The sequence below is a fragment of the Populus nigra genome, chromosome 9, assembly GCF_951802175.1.
Source record: "Populus nigra chromosome 9, ddPopNigr1.1, whole genome shotgun sequence".
NCBI classification, from domain to species: Eukaryota; Viridiplantae; Streptophyta; class Magnoliopsida; order Malpighiales; family Salicaceae; genus Populus; species Populus nigra.
The window spans coordinates 12692096-12708226 of NC_084860.1; the positions used below are offsets into that span (position 1 = coordinate 12692096).

Consider the following 16131-nt stretch of genomic DNA (forward strand, 5'->3'; position numbering starts at 1 on the left):
AAATAAAATTATTAAGATATTATAATTATGGGATTTCAATTGCATCAAAGTATTGTTCCTAAATGTTCTTAGTTAATTCTCTTTTAATAATAGACATTTATTAGAGCTGTTGAGACTAGTATATATTATGTTTTTTCATTTATGAAAGGAAGTAGTTGATCTCATAAACTGAGATATAAAAGAGATATTTAAAACTAACATGTAGATGCTTGTCAGATTACATGTACACTGAACTGATCCGCATGAGAATTCCATATGGAGATATTACATGTGTCCATGGAAAAACTCACATGAAAATTATGTAAATGATCTTTAGACTTGATACCACTAAATTATCTTATATAAAAAGTATTATGTTCTGATCCTGTTACACGTTATCTTGGCAAAGGTAACAAATGAGCATACATTGAATATAACATAAATTATATAAAGTTTTTGAGTGATTAATAGAGGATTTATTACTCCAGGTGAATTTGAAAAAATATTCTACATGTTCTCAAATAGTATTGATTGTTAAATCATTGTGTAAAGTGGAATGAAATTTGAAAAAAGTTTCAAATTTTATTTAGATAATCAATGACTATAATGTTACGAACAAATATAATTTAACATGACAGACACACTACAAGCTAAAATTTTTAAATCAAAATATTATTGATGAAGGGATAATAATTACCACTACCAGATTTAACAATTTTATTTATAAAAATTTCCATCGATATTTACACTTACAGTCCATCGGTAAGTATTTAAAATGTCTAAATAAAAACTTGTCAAGGCTAAAAACATTAGTCATTAAAAGAACATGTATTAAGTTTGATAGGAAAAAAAAACAAAGGAAAGTGAAATCGAAAAACAAAATCAATTTAAAAAATGAATCAAAACAAAAACAAATAGCATTCAATAAAATGAGGACCAAATTTAAAAGATAAAAAAAATTCTAAAAAAGATGAAATTGAAAAGACAAACTAATTTTATATTATTCAATAAAAAAAATCAAAATAAAAAAATGGATCAAATCTGAAGAACTACCAAATTAAAAGGTTGTTCTTCAATTTTTAAGTAGTTGTCGCAAAAATCTAGGTGGTGAGATAGAGAAAAAGGAAAAAAAAGATCACTGATGCCAAACCATTTTAAATGGAGACACACCCATGAAGTCGGTGTTTGGTAGCTGAATAACCCCTAATGCACTGCTAGAATAGTGTGGGGGTCGCCCACATGCTAACACGTACTCCGCAAGTGTCAACATATTTTTTTTATATCTAACATATGATAATTACAATAACATCCCTAAAAAACATTCAAAATTACAACAAAACCAATGCAAAATAACCAAAACACCATTTATGAAAGCGTGATTTTTTTATTTAAAAAATATCAAAATAATTACACTATTTTTTGAGAAAACAAAAATACTCAAACACTCCTAAACCTAAAGCATAAGAATTTTTAAATCCAAAGCTAAAGTAATGATTTTACTTTGATAAAAAAATTGACAAATCTAACCCCACACAATATTCTAAAAATAATTGTACCATGTGGAAATACAATCTTACCCCATTCTCTAAGCCAATGGATTTTACTTGCAAGGCTAGTTTTGTACTTCAACTATTATTCATTAATCTATTTCATAGAGCATGCAATTTTTTATAGTTAATTGGGCTCTTCGAAACTATTACCAGATTCCTAAGATAATTGGGCTCTGTGGATATCTTGAGAACTTGAAGCTTTACACAGTCTCGATCCAACTTCTGCCTGTCATTTTGCCACGCCTCTTTTCGTCATTAAATTCCGAATTTTAACAGCATCATCCCATCAGCCAACAACTCTGTAGACATTAGTTAATTAAATAAACATAGCTTAAGTGGTGGTCAGGTTTCAATACCATTACTTTCTTTGCAATGCTCTCTGCAATACTAGAGTGTGAACTGGCTATACAAGCACCAAGATGGGTCATCTCTGCAATCTGCGTTCTCTATCAAATTTTCTGCTTCTTCAAGCAAACCAGCATGGCCTAAAAGTTACTTCATGCAATTTTGTTGCTACATTCCTGGTGTAATGTCATATACCTCAGTCATTGCGGCAAAATATTTCAGCTCTTAGTCAACGAAACCAGCATGACTGCAAGCAAAAAGAACCCCGACAAAACTAGTAGAATCAGGCTTAATCCCTTCTTTAATGGTCTCAACAAAAAATTGAAAAAGGCTCCTCTTACAGCAGCACTCGGGACGTTGAATCATTATTTTCTCTAATAAACCAATTCACCTTGCAATAAAAAGCTCCTCCCACAACAGCACTCACGATGTTGAAGTCGAGAGGGAGGCCAAAACAGTGGCTTTTAGATCTGGAGTGGTGAAGTTGAGAGAGAAAGCAACGATTGAGGATAGAGGTTTTTAAATCTGTGAGAGAAAGTGAAAGAGAATAAGTTGAAGAGAATGGCTGGTTATAAGAGTTGATGATGCTGTAAAGTTGATGATGGGGGCATGCTGTAATCTGCAGAATGCTTGAACATCATAAAATTTATTGCCATCTTCTTTCATTGTGTACACGTTCTGGACTTTATTATTATGAATTATAATAGTGATTTTTTTTTCAAATAATAAAATATTATAAAGATGATATTAAAATAATATAAGATGCTCTTACAAAAAACGAACAATTTTATTGAAGATTAATTTATTTAATTAGCATGATTACATATGCTGGTTATTTGGTACAATCTTCAAGATGAATCTTACACGTATATATATCAGTATAGCTTAAACAACAAAATATTTTGTCTGCTGATCAACCAATTTGTGGAATATCTTTCACAATTCCATATTTATCAACCCAGACTAGGACCCTGTCGCAACGGAAATCCATGGTCACCATCATTCCTTCCTTCACAATCCCAGCACGAACCTTGGGATTCTCTCTTACGATGATTTTTGCTGCCACTTCTCCGTTTATTCCCACTAGCTCCGGCCACGAGCTCTTTCCCGCATCTAAGATTAACAAGAATTATAGTTAAATGTATCAAAAAGAATGGTTAAATAAAATGTATAACCATATATATATATAAACTCATTGGCATGGTTCTCATGCACTGTTGTATACATAAATAAGCACATTACAATAATCAATCGCTTACCAGAGCAATCATCTGTCATCTTTCCTTTCTCTTGCGATGTGATGGATTAAGGGAAGGAGATGGAACTATAGATAGGGGAGGCGAGGATAGTTTTCAGCTTTGAGAGCTTTCTATCTATCCATTTGTCTGTTTGACAATGAAAATTGTCAATAGTCGACTTGTTGAATGCTAGCCAATTGCCAGCCACTATGTTTGAAAGTCTTTGCTTACACGTAAGGTCCACTGTTGAACTTATTTTTCTGAAATTAATTTAAGCAATCAATTAATCGGAACCCTATAGAGTGATGTCTACAATGTTGGAATGAGTAGTTGATGACGACGACGACGACGAGGGCGGCCTATCCTTTAATATGCAACAGTTAAAATGTGGACATAGTATATAAATGCTCCACCCCTCTGAAAAAAAAATATTATAAAAATGATATTATAATGATATACATTTGAGATAAGGAAGTAATAGAACATTTCTTTTGCGCTGAACTACAAGCATCAAGGTAGACCATGTGTGTAGATAAAACTTGACACAGTCCGTTAGGGAAAAAATTACATATTAATTTACCATAAATACGTACTATCTGGTGGTTGTGATGGAATTAAGGATGGAATTAAGGCTATAATATTTTTTATTATTATTTTTTTACCATAAAAAAGATCTAAAAACTTTTTATGAAAATATGTTTAGAAAACTTTTTAGAATTTAACTGTATTCATGAAAACAAGATATTGTTTTATTTTAAAAAAAATAAAAATTTATTTAAAAGTTTTGGGATTTTTTAAAAAAAATTGAAATTTTTTAAAAATATTTAGAAGAAAAATAAGTATTTTAATATTAGATTTATATCTTATAGTATAAATAAACAATCTGATATTATATAAAAAAAACAAGTGAGAAAAATCACAATTGTTTTGAATGGATTTATCATTTTTTTTGTTTTTTTAATAATATATAATTATATAATATATATTATTATTATATTATAATTAAATATATTGGCTGGGCTGTGATCAGTCCAGCATATTTGGGCTCATTTTTTTCAGGGTGGGCTGGCCGGCATGGGCTAAGCCCATCAAAAACTTAAACCTTGGCTTCTGCATGTAGAATTTATGCATGCAGTGGCCGGGGTGGGGTGTTTGGGTGAGAAAAAGATGTGGTTGTCTTGCATGTACGGGGGAGATGTACGGGGGAGAAGAAAGACTGGAGGCATTCCTGGTGTTTTAGGGAAGATCTTTCACGGTGGCTAGAGGTGGTGGTGTCACCGAAGATAGAGAAAAAGGACGGGGAAAGTGAGGCCGGCGGAGGAGAAGAAAAATTTTGGTAACAAAATGTTTTTTTACAAACTTTGCACACTGATTTCTTCCCCCTTTGACAATGAAATACATATCTATTTATATGGGATGGAAGAGAGATATTTATTTTTTAATGGTGTCAAATCTTGACCTTTAATTCAACTGTAAATTATCTCAATTGTTGGTTCAAAGTGAGTATTGTAAGCTGTCAAATCTAGTAGAAAAAAAACTAGTAAGGTTGGTTATTTTAGGTTGGCATTGTTGCTGTTGTGGTGTCAATCAACCTAAAAAGACCATATCGAGGTGAAGTCAAATGTTAAGTGGTTATTTTATGCATGAGAATATATATATATATATATATATATATATATATATATATATATATATATATATATATATATATATATTGGATTGAAAGGTGAAAAAAAAGTTAGAAATCAAAACAATGAAGACCAAATTGGAAAACATAATACCAAAAAAAAACATAATACCATAAATTTGAATTGATGGATGAAATTTGAAACGTATAAAACTTTTATAAAATAGTCAAAGAAAAAAAATTAAAAATCAAAAGAATAAGGATCAACTTGAAAAAAAAAATAATTTATATCGAATTAGAATTTATGGACGGAATTGAAAACAAATAAAATTTTTATAAAAAAGTCAAGAACAAAAATTATAAATCAAAAGAATAAGGATTGGAGTTGGAATACCAACTGTCGCATGTGTGCGGCGTCGCTGGCGAAAACATTCACCCTTAAAATCTTATCTAATATGGAAAATATGGTGAGACAAGGAATTCTCGTCTTTTCTTAGTGAAAAAATGAAATGAAAGTCGCCACCTAGTATTTTGATTACTAGGAACCCTAACTGGTCTCAGAGATCGGGTACGGGGACTGGTTGCGTAAAGGGAAGGTATTAACACCCCAAATACGCCCTACCTAAGGTAAGCTGTATTGTTTTATTGTCTGATAAAATCTAAGGTCTTGTCATGCTTTCTAGTTGTTGGTCCATCTAGGGTTTAAGAAAAGTTCTTTTCGGTAAGGAGATCCTTATCTTATAAGGTAAAACCTAACCGGTCTAATGCCAACAAAAAAAATTTAATATCCGAAACACGTCTCACATATAAGATCATAACCCCAGATATTAAAAGAGAACAAAATAATTTTTTTTGAAATTTTTGAAATATTGGCCTAGTTCTCGTGACTTTAATAAACTGGTTATTAAAGCCAAAATGCATGCTAATACATATTTTTTGAAATTTCCTTTGTTGCATGAAAATACAATATGATTTTTTTATTTTTGAGAGACTTGGCCAAATGCAAGAAAACAAAATATATTTTTTTTTTATGTCTTGAAAAAAATCAGGTATTTTAATATCGAATTCGTATCTTTACAGTATAAAAATACAAACTGTTATTGATTAAAATACAACATATGAAAAAAAAAAGCAGAAAACTCAGATTAAAAAAAAAATTAGGGTTGGGCCTAGCCCACCCATGTGGTTGGGCTAGACCTAGCCAACCTATAAAGCTGAGCTAGGCCGAGCCAGCCCAGCTTGGGCCAGTGACCGGCCTCTCCTTTCAGCACATGCACGCGTGCATGAACAGTGCGAAGGTAATTAAATTACCTTTGCACTATTCATCCCTTTCCTAGTGTAAGTGTATAACGGGAAAAAAAAAACATAGCATGATACATGTGGTCTCAGATGTTAGTTTTGGCATGATTTTCTTTTCGTTTCTACATATTAACAGGCATCACATTACAGGAAACGAGAAAGGCAGCAAACATGCCTGGTTTTGAGGGGACGAAGACGATGGTGGCGTTGTGTTATATCTTCACCGTGTCCTCTGTTTCTATTCAGCTTGCTTCTTCTTCTCTCCCTACTGCTCTCTCTGGTATTTTCAATCTCTCCTCCTTTCTTTCGTTCTCTTAAAGCTGTATCCTTTTGTTTTTTTTGTAGCCTCTCCTCTCTGCCCTCTCTCTTCCTCCTTTTTTGTTTTTTTTTGTTCGGTTTTTTCTTCTAGCTTTTATAGCCGAAGGATAAGAGTGTTTTTGGTAAGCCAACGTGCATCACGGTGATGAGGGTTGTCAACCGTGATACGCTCCCTTCTTGATTTGGAAACTGCTCCATTATCGTTGCCAACGTCTCCTTCCTTAATTATCACAAAACACCAGTTGTTGTAGACGAAGACATGGTGGAAACGGCACCGCTTGGTTTCTTTTGATTCAGCCATTGAATTTCTTGTAGCTTTGTAATCAAATCCCCGCCAAAATTCTAATCGGATCCCTCAATGTTAGCGCCTTTTCTAGTTTGATCGTTGATCTTAGATTGTTTCAATTAAGTACTAATTGGCCATCAAATTTTAATAATTATGCAATTAAACCCCTGATTTGACCAAATCAACTCTTCAAAATTATAATTGAACCCCAGAACTTTAATTTCTTCCAATAAAAGCCTAAATTGACTAAAGAAATCAATTTTCTTGCAATTAAACCCTCCATAAATTCAATTAAATCTTGGATAAAATCCAAGATTTAATTGAGTCCATAAACATCTGATTTTGAAATTTTCTTCCTCAAATTGAATATTTCTTATCAACATGGTTCTTACTGTCAAATTTCAATTCTTGTATTTATGAACCTCCTCAACCAATTCCTAGTCATTTTATGGTAGTTCCAGAATCCTTTTCTCACTCATATTTTTTTTATTCCTTCCAAATATTTTTTTTATGTGTATTTGTTTTGTATTTTTTTCATTTTTTTATGGGGAACCCAAAAATGGGTAACAACACCAACAATAAAGAGGATCAAACTATACTTTTTGAGGGTTGAGAGAGAAGAAAAAAAAGGTATGCTAGTAACAAACCGGACCACTATGGCTAACACACGTCACTCTACCAGGAAAAAAAATATGGCGATACTTCCAATGAAACGACATAAATAGATAATAAACCAGACCACTATAGCTAACACACGTCACTCTACCAGGAAAAAGACGTGGCGACGCTTCCAATGAAATGATATAAGGGTATTTTTAGACATATGGAGGCACCGCGCATGTCAATCCAAGGGCATAGCTGCCTCTCATGCATCAAGGAAGGCGCTTCATGTGCCTAACCTTTTTGTTTTTTTGTTTTTTTAATTTAGTGAAATACCAAATTGCCCTTAAGCCAAATTAATAATAACAAAAAAATCATTGTGAAAAAAACTAAAAAGTCCATTGACTTCAGTTTTAATTTTTATTTCTTTTAAGAGCATTTTCGTCGTTCCACTGTACATTTTAATTATTTATTATTTTTTATATTTGATAAATACCAAATTGCCCCTTAATTGACATTATAAATATGAAAAAACCATTATGAAAGTACAAAAATATCTTTTGACACTAGTTATAAGTTTTTTTTGCTTCCAATGATATTTTAGTTGTTTCACTATGTAATTAAGATATGAGAAAACTTATCGTTGCTAAGAGGGGTATATACGAAAAAAAAATTTCAATTCATGATTTTTTGAAGTGCTATAACATGAAGGATATTTCTAAAAGAAGTTGCAAAACGAGAGTGCATAGGGGTTAGTTTGGTGATTTCAAATGTAAAAAAAAAAACAGCAACCATTGGCATCTCTCATGTGCTCGTTCCAAAAAAAAAAAACAAATCCATCACTTTAATTTCTCTTAACAAACTACTATTATTAAAATTTATTAATAAATAAAAAATCAAATATAATCCCAACACTCCTCTTTAGCTTCACCTCCCACTTTCACACTTTATTAATTTTCTTGACAACATCTATATTTTACCTAGACACACACATATATGCATCCCTAAAATATTCTAATTGTATTATTATGTTTCTAAAGCTTATAATATAGTTCTAATTGTATTATTATGTCTCTAATTGTATTATTCTATCTCTAAAATATAGTTCATCAAACTCAATTATTACACTGCAATCAACAGTGCTAGCATAGAAGGATTCAATTAACTATTGTTGCGGTGAAGACTTCCTTAGTTATTTTGTTGAAGTAGAGCGACATTGGATCGTAGACACTAAAGGTGTGTTCTATAACATGAAAAAAAAAGAATTTTACTATGTATTGTTTTTATCATAGCTTCTCTTCAAAGAAGCTATTTAGCATTGCGTTTGTACATGTGTTTATGTGTTTAGATGTGTTTTAAAAATGTATTTGATAAAAAATAAATATTAAATTGATTGTAACAACCCCAATACTTGGGAAAAACACATTTTTAATTTTGAAAATACAGTAATTTTTTTATGTGCTCTATTGCAGTTTCTACTAAAATTTCAGTAGAGCTTCCTCTATATTAGAATATTTCAAGTTATTGACTTAAATCTATTTCACTTCTATATACGTTCTTAATTTATTGATTCAATCATCCTGAAACATAATCAATATCAATCAATTACCATTAATTTCAATTCATCCGGTATAACGTCCAATTAATTATATCACATTTTAATCATAAGATTGGATAATTTATATTGAATCTAGCATGCATAATAAAGATGGATAAGTTATGATTCATGCGTCTACAAACAAAAGTGAACCATTAATTATATTTACATGCTTAAAACAAAATACATTACAACCCAAAAATTAACATTATAAATCTAATCTATGTGAACAAAAGAGATAAGATAAATCTATTTCTGATGTTAGTGTGATGGCCCTGAAAAGTGCAACAAACAAAACATAAACTAGTGAAAAAGTTAATAAATAATTATTACACCAAAGAATATAATTAAATTCCCATTTTATTTTCATTTCCAACTGAAAAGTAAGGCATTTTATCATGGATTCCTTATCATTTCATTATCTTTCTTATCCTAGCTACCAACATTAACATCATAATGTTATTAATCCCCTATAACTCGGGTCAACTAATCAATTTTGATATCAATTCCAATTTGATATCATTCACCATCACCTCAAGTATGGTTAATCAAAGGTATATCGATATCAATCCACTTGATATCATTAGTTTTCATTATATTGGATAGCTAATCAAGTTTTCAAGTACATATCAATGTCAATATACATCAATAGCTTTCTCTATTTTTAGGATCGGGTAATCAAGTTTATTTTCACATACTCCTTTCATGCTAATACCAATGAATGTCATTTGTATCATTAGTCTTACGCACTAGAAATGACTAATCAAGTTTAGATAAATAATGATACCAATATAACCCCTCGGTATTATTAATCTCACATACCAAGAATGACTAATCAAGTTCACGTAAATGTTGATATCAATATGACATATTGTTATCATTAGTCTCCCGTACCAAGAATGACTAATCGCGTTCTGATAAACGCCAATACCAATATAACCCACTAGTATCATTAGTCCTCTATACAAGGAACGAATAATCAAGTTCTTTACAATACTTTTAATTTTTCATTTGATAATATCGATGTCAAAGAACTCATTGACATCATTAGCTTTGATTTTTGGTTTGGCTAATCAAGTTTCAATCCATTTATTTTTTCCATTAAGGTTACCGTTGATTTCAAACCAATTTATACCATTAGTCTCCACAAAATAAATGACTAATAAAATCTCAATTCTTCTTTCGTTTCTTTCATTATCCATCAATTCATTTATTTTTTTCAATACCAAGTTTAGAAATCATAAAAAAGTAAAATTAACAGTTCTACTAGCATATTAATTAACTAAGGATAGGTGTTAGACATTTATTTGTCGTACGTGGTGATCATGTACCTCTTTTGGCCTGTGATATAACTGCTAAAATATCCTCAATCAATATAGGACTAATTTCGTTACTATCATTTCCATAAATTTAGGAACCATATCTAAGTTCTAAAACAACAATCCTCATTGTTTCTATATAATACATGCAATAAATACATTTTCCTAATTTAATTTACATTTCCAACTAATGAAACACATTACATGACACATTCATAATTAAATGAAAAATTTCAGCAATCACAAAGAAATTCACCATGCAAATCCTTGACCGAATACGCCCCTTCTATTTTAAGAAACCATGTGTTTCTTTTTAGTTTTTCTTCAACTTCTTTTTCTTTATATAAATCAATTTGCCTTATCACATACATAATTTCAACACAATTCCACACAACAGTTAAATCAATTTCACCCTTCCTTTCAAGGATTCCATTGGCTAAACCTATGCTACCAAGAAATACACGAGTTTTTCTTCAAGTTCTTATACCATTTGCTTCTTTTCCTTTTATTTTATACCTATACTAACACAATTCATAACAATTAAAGTAATTAAATTCATTTCCCTATTTGTCTGGGCTGAAGTTCACCCATCAACCCATCAAAAGGGGTGACATGTTTTCTTTCTAATTTTCTACAATTCTCACTTGACCCAACCTTTATTCTTGTCCAAAAACATAGTTTTAAGTTAAAAATATCTTTCCAAACAACACAACACATTATACTCAACTTTCCATATTGTATACATAACATAATATGCTTATAAACACATCAAAACTTCAATAGATTCAAATTAAGGTTCCTTACCTCTCAATAATGATAAATCAACGGGAAAATTGTAAAGAAAATTCAAGTTTCTCCTTCACTCTTCACTCTTCTTTTTTACTTCTCAAAACCCTTTGTTCACACCCTTAAAACCCTCAAAATCTCAGGTTTTTGTCTTTTAATCCACCCAAAACTCATTTAACCCTTTAAATTATCCTTTTTGGTGTTTTCCCATTAAGAATTTGGTAGAAAGAAAGAATCCACTTCATTTTCTATTTATAGTGTTTCCGGCCACAAGCTTCTTTAAGAAGCTATATATATATATATATATATATATATATATATATATATATATATATATATATATATATATATATATTCTCAAAGTCCACAATGCTTTTATATCTTTTTCATGTATTTTTTATTTAATCGGAATCTAAATATTCATTTATTAGAAAATTTCTTTTCAATGATTTATTATTGTTTCCATTTTAAGTATTTAATTAACCCATGTTGTCTTTAAGTTTAATTTTCGATATTGTTACTAACATAGTAAAATCATACCCGGGTTTATCATCTACACATGGTAAAGCAATTTAACATACCTAATCCTTCATATTTGTTTTATTAGGGCTTTACATTGATGCTTTTTTTAGTGCTTTGCAATGGTTATAATATGCTAATATTAAAAAAAAATCAAAAAACTTATTTTAATATATTTTTAATTAAAAAATATTATTAAAAAGTATCATTCATCATAATTCCAAATACACTGATACATCTGTGCAGCAGTTTTCTTCTAGACAAAAGAGAAGAGATAGAAGGCAGTTGTGCAACCGTTATTTCCAAAGTAAGAGGAATTGGAGGTAGCTCCAATAGAAAAACAGAGGGGAAACCGACCCGAGTAGCAGGTATGATTAATTTTATAGCTTCAGCAGAAAATCACGCCTTTCTCTTAAAATCAATGTCCATCTCAGTTTATTTTAATTAATGTGTTTTAATTTATTTTATATTAAATAAGAAAGAAGATCGATCAACTTATTTAAGTGACTAAATGAATTTTGTTCCCAATTATTTATCATGGAGACAATTACTTAACTGTGAGCCCAATGAAAAGTTCTGGATGGAGAATTTGGATAGTGTTTTATCCTGCGGCATTTCTGCATGAATCGGCTGGTCCCCAGGACTTGAACATGCACCCCTGTGTTTGCAAGCCCAAGACTTGGTGCAATGCCCCCTTAAGCGTGCAATGCCCCCTTAAGCCAAGTTCTGGGTGGAGAATTTGGTATCCATATTTAAATATAATCATAAGCATGTGATTCTTGATTATTTAAATATACGTAAATCTGGAATGATATTTTAAAAATAAAATTATGTAGATCAATTGATGGAACTCATCTTGCTGCTTGGTCTCCTGCAATTAAAAAAAATTCATGGTAAAAGAGCTTCGCCTGTGAGACAAAATGTCATGGCTGCTTGTTCTCGTATGATGTTCATATTTGTCAATAGTGGTCGGGAAGGAATAACTGGTGATTCATTTGCATTTATGGATGCATTATCTCCATAAGGAAATAATTTTTCCATGCCAAGTGGTGCTAAGTGAGCACATGCAACATTCAAATAATTAAATTTTGTATGTATTATGACTAATAATGGCTATCATAATGTTCTTGGTGTATTGCATATTAGAGTTGATCGATTATTTATAAAATATATAAAATATAGTAGAGAAAGATTAAAAATTTTAAATGAGGTCGGTAATAATATGATACAAGTATTTAAATAGATATAATTTTAAGAAGTGTAGTTTAATTGGTTAGATCCTGAATTTGGTCTTAAGAGGTTACCAATTTAAATTTCACAAACTTTAGAGCCACTAAAGATTTACATGTTTTTTAACTTCAGGGCCTATAGAACTAGTCGAGGTACATACTAGCTAACTCGGACACCCATATTAATAAAAATTATTCAAATAAATACGCCTTGACAATAATAAATTAATTTGATCGGAAAGCCATTGCAGATTAATTGTGGGATGATTATAACAATCATTAAAAATTTTAATTAATATTGTTTATGAGTGTAAAAATTTATTATTAATACACTCTAATAGTGAAAGTATTATAGTGTTATGTTTATTGTTATTTTCAATTTAAGTAGGTGAAATATTTATAATGATAAATGATGATAAAAAAAAATATTTGTGTATTTTAAAATGTTAACAATATCATATTTTTTTCTCAAATGAAAAACAATATAACATGAGCACATTTTTCTAGTTTTATGGGTTAGGAAAATATTCTGAAATTTTCAGAAATGAACTTTTTTTTTTTTACTGAAGAAGAAAAGAAAAGAAAACTAAAAAAGAAAAAAGAAAAATTGTTCTGTATTAATTAACAGTACCCAACAATTTGTCTTGTTAGCCATCGTATTCAAGAAGGGGATAAGGGCGCCGTGTCCCAAGCTCAGTGGCTATATACGGATAACTTTGTTTAAACACGTCAGCTTTGACCACAGGATTTCTGAGGTGTTATTGTTTGACCAGAAGTCGAGCGGCATCTATCATTCAATGTTTCTAGTTCCTGCCATGTCCAAAGCCGTCGTGCGATTTACATTTTTTTATTTTGCATAAAGCAAGCTTCACTCACTTGCATCATAATCAAGAGTACTTTTCGCACTGTCAAATGATTAACTTTTGCCAGCTATGTAATATTAAGAAAGTATTTGGTGCTGTATTTACATTGTATTTAAAACTTTTTCTTAAAAGGAAAACAAAATTATCGAGGAAAAAAAAAAGAAAATAGAAAAGGAAAGAAAAAAGAAGCCACCCCACCATTATCACAGATCAAGGAAAATGGTGGGCTACATCCCATCAAGCTTCCATCCCCATTCTCTTCTCTTTTCTTGAACAGCAAAGCGCCCGCCAAGAAGAAGCATCTTTGATTTAATTATAGAAAATGGAGGGCTTTCAATTACAAAAATGCCATCCTAAACAGCTTATAAGAGGCGACCAGTCTCCGCCTTGGTTTCATATCAAAGCCACCTAAATCAAGCAAGCAACCAGAAATAAGTGTCCTCCAATCCAATGGAACTGCCATTGTTTTCTCTTTGTCTTCTCTTCTCAATATCCTTCATTGCCCATGCTACTGTTCCTCCTTCTTCAACATTTAAGTACGTCAATGAAGGAGAGTTTGGGGAATACATTTCGGAGTATGTTCCAGATTATCGTCCACTGCCCATAGGTACTTCCCCTTTCCAACTAATCTTTTATAACACCACCCCAAATGCATACACTCTTGCTCTGCGTATGGGCACTGTGAGGTCAGAATCAACAATGCGTTGGGTTTGGGAAGCCAACCGAGGAAACCCAGTTCGCGAAAATGCCACTCTCACCTTAGGGGGGGACGGAAATCTTGTCTTGGCAGATGCTGATGGCAGGGTCGCTTGGCAAACCAACACAGCCAATAAAGGTGTTGTTGGCTTACAATTGCTGTCTAATGGCAACATGGTGCTTCATGATTCCAAGGGAAACTTTATCTGGCAAAGTTTCGACTCTCCTACAGATACCCTGTTGGTGGGCCAATCACTTCGTGTTGGAGGTGTAACTAGGCTTGTGAGCCGAGCCTCTGAGACGCACAACTCCGATGGGGCCTATAGCCTGGTCATGGAACCTAAAAGACTGGCCATGTACTATAAGAGTCCGAATTCCCCTAAACCATATATCTACTACGATTTCGATTCAGTGTACAAAGGTCGTCTACAGAATGCGACTCTAAATTGCGCTCCAAACGGCTACGACGATCTTGCTAATGACCTGACTTTGGATCTCTCTACCGGGAACGCAATGACACTCGCCAGACCCAAATACAACAGCACGTTGTCGTTTCTTAGAATTGGGATAGATGGGAGCCTTAAGATGTACACTTACAACAATAAAGTGGACTATCAAGCATGGGAAGAGACCTACACTCTCTTTTCCAGAGATGGTTTTCCGGAGGGAGAGTGCCAATTGCCCGAGAGATGTGGTAAGTTTGGGCTTTGTGAAGACAGCCAATGTGTTGCTTGCCCATTGCCAAGTGGACTCATGGGCTGGAGCAAGTACTGTGAGCCAGTGAAGCCTCCAGCCTGTGGTTCTAAGAATTTTTACTACTATAAACTAGAAGGTGTTGATCATTCCATGAGCAAGTATGCAAGTGGAAGCGGAGCAATGAAGGAAGACGACTGTGGAAAGAAATGTTCAAGTGATTGCAAGTGTTTGGGTTATTTTTACAACAAAGACACATCCAAGTGTTGGATTGCTTATGATCTTCAAACCCTCACCAAGGTTGCAAACTCTACGCATGTGGGTTACATAAAGGCACCAAAGCAATAAGGAAAGCTCGACCTCCTTGTATCTTTAAATTAACTCCAAACTTCCGAGTTTTCTCGTTAATGGTGGTGATTTCTTATAATTATGCTTTCTTGTTCTTATTTCCGACTGGAAGATTGAAAACTCTATACCGCTGAATAGTGATAATAAAAGACGACTGTATACTTTAGTTCTCCACCAAAAAGGTGTACACCTCTTTTAAAGTGCTGCTCGATGGCTTTCAAACTCTCCATAATTATATTATATATTATATTGATGATTTTTATTAATATATGTCACACACACCCGAGTATTTATTGAAATCAGCAATTACTATATTACTATTTATTGAAAATTAAGAAAGGAGAGAGAAAACAGTTTTCTAAATCCAGTCGTTGCACCAGTTCAAAACACCATTAAACTAAAGCTAGAGCTCAATTAAAATAATTCATATATATAAATTAAATAATTTTATCGCCAAAATTAAGAGTTATTAGCGTTTGAAAGTTTTTAATCATAAAAGCATAAAAGTATAAAATTGAAATTTTGAGTTAAATAGTTGTTCCAAAATGCTTTCCAAGTTAGATAATTTGTGTTTAGAAGGTGATAGATTTTGAGAATTTTTTTTATCTGCTAAAAAAAATGCTCGAGGAATTCAATCATGTTTAAAAAAAGTAAATGGGCCCTACTGAGCAGAAAAAAAAACTAGTATAATGTAATTAAATAATAAAAAACTAGATAATGATAATAAATGGATCAATTTAAACAAAATATATCATGAAAACCTGGAAAAAAAACAGTTGTTGAAACAAAAAAGTATTAAAGCTAAGATTCCAACAAATCAAATGGAAAAAAAAAAAATT

General features: G+C 31.8%; 1 protein-coding gene across 1 annotated transcript; it reads left to right on the forward strand.

Annotated features, from left to right (window-relative positions):
* Window positions 1-13928: 13928 nt before the first annotated feature.
* On the forward strand, window positions 13929-15558 carry LOC133702930 (epidermis-specific secreted glycoprotein EP1-like). Its single transcript, XM_062127266.1, has one exon. The coding sequence runs from the start codon at window positions 14006-14008 to the stop codon at window positions 15290-15292; it is 1287 nt and encodes a 428-aa protein (XP_061983250.1). The 5' UTR covers window positions 13929-14005; the 3' UTR covers window positions 15293-15558.
* The last annotated feature ends 573 nt before the right edge of the window (window positions 15559-16131 follow it).

Excerpts from the sequence above, each read along its gene's own strand:
- LOC133702930 (XM_062127266.1), top strand. The coding sequence starts at position 14,006 with ATGGAACTGCCATTGTTTTCTCTTTGTCTTCTCTTCTCAATATCCTTC.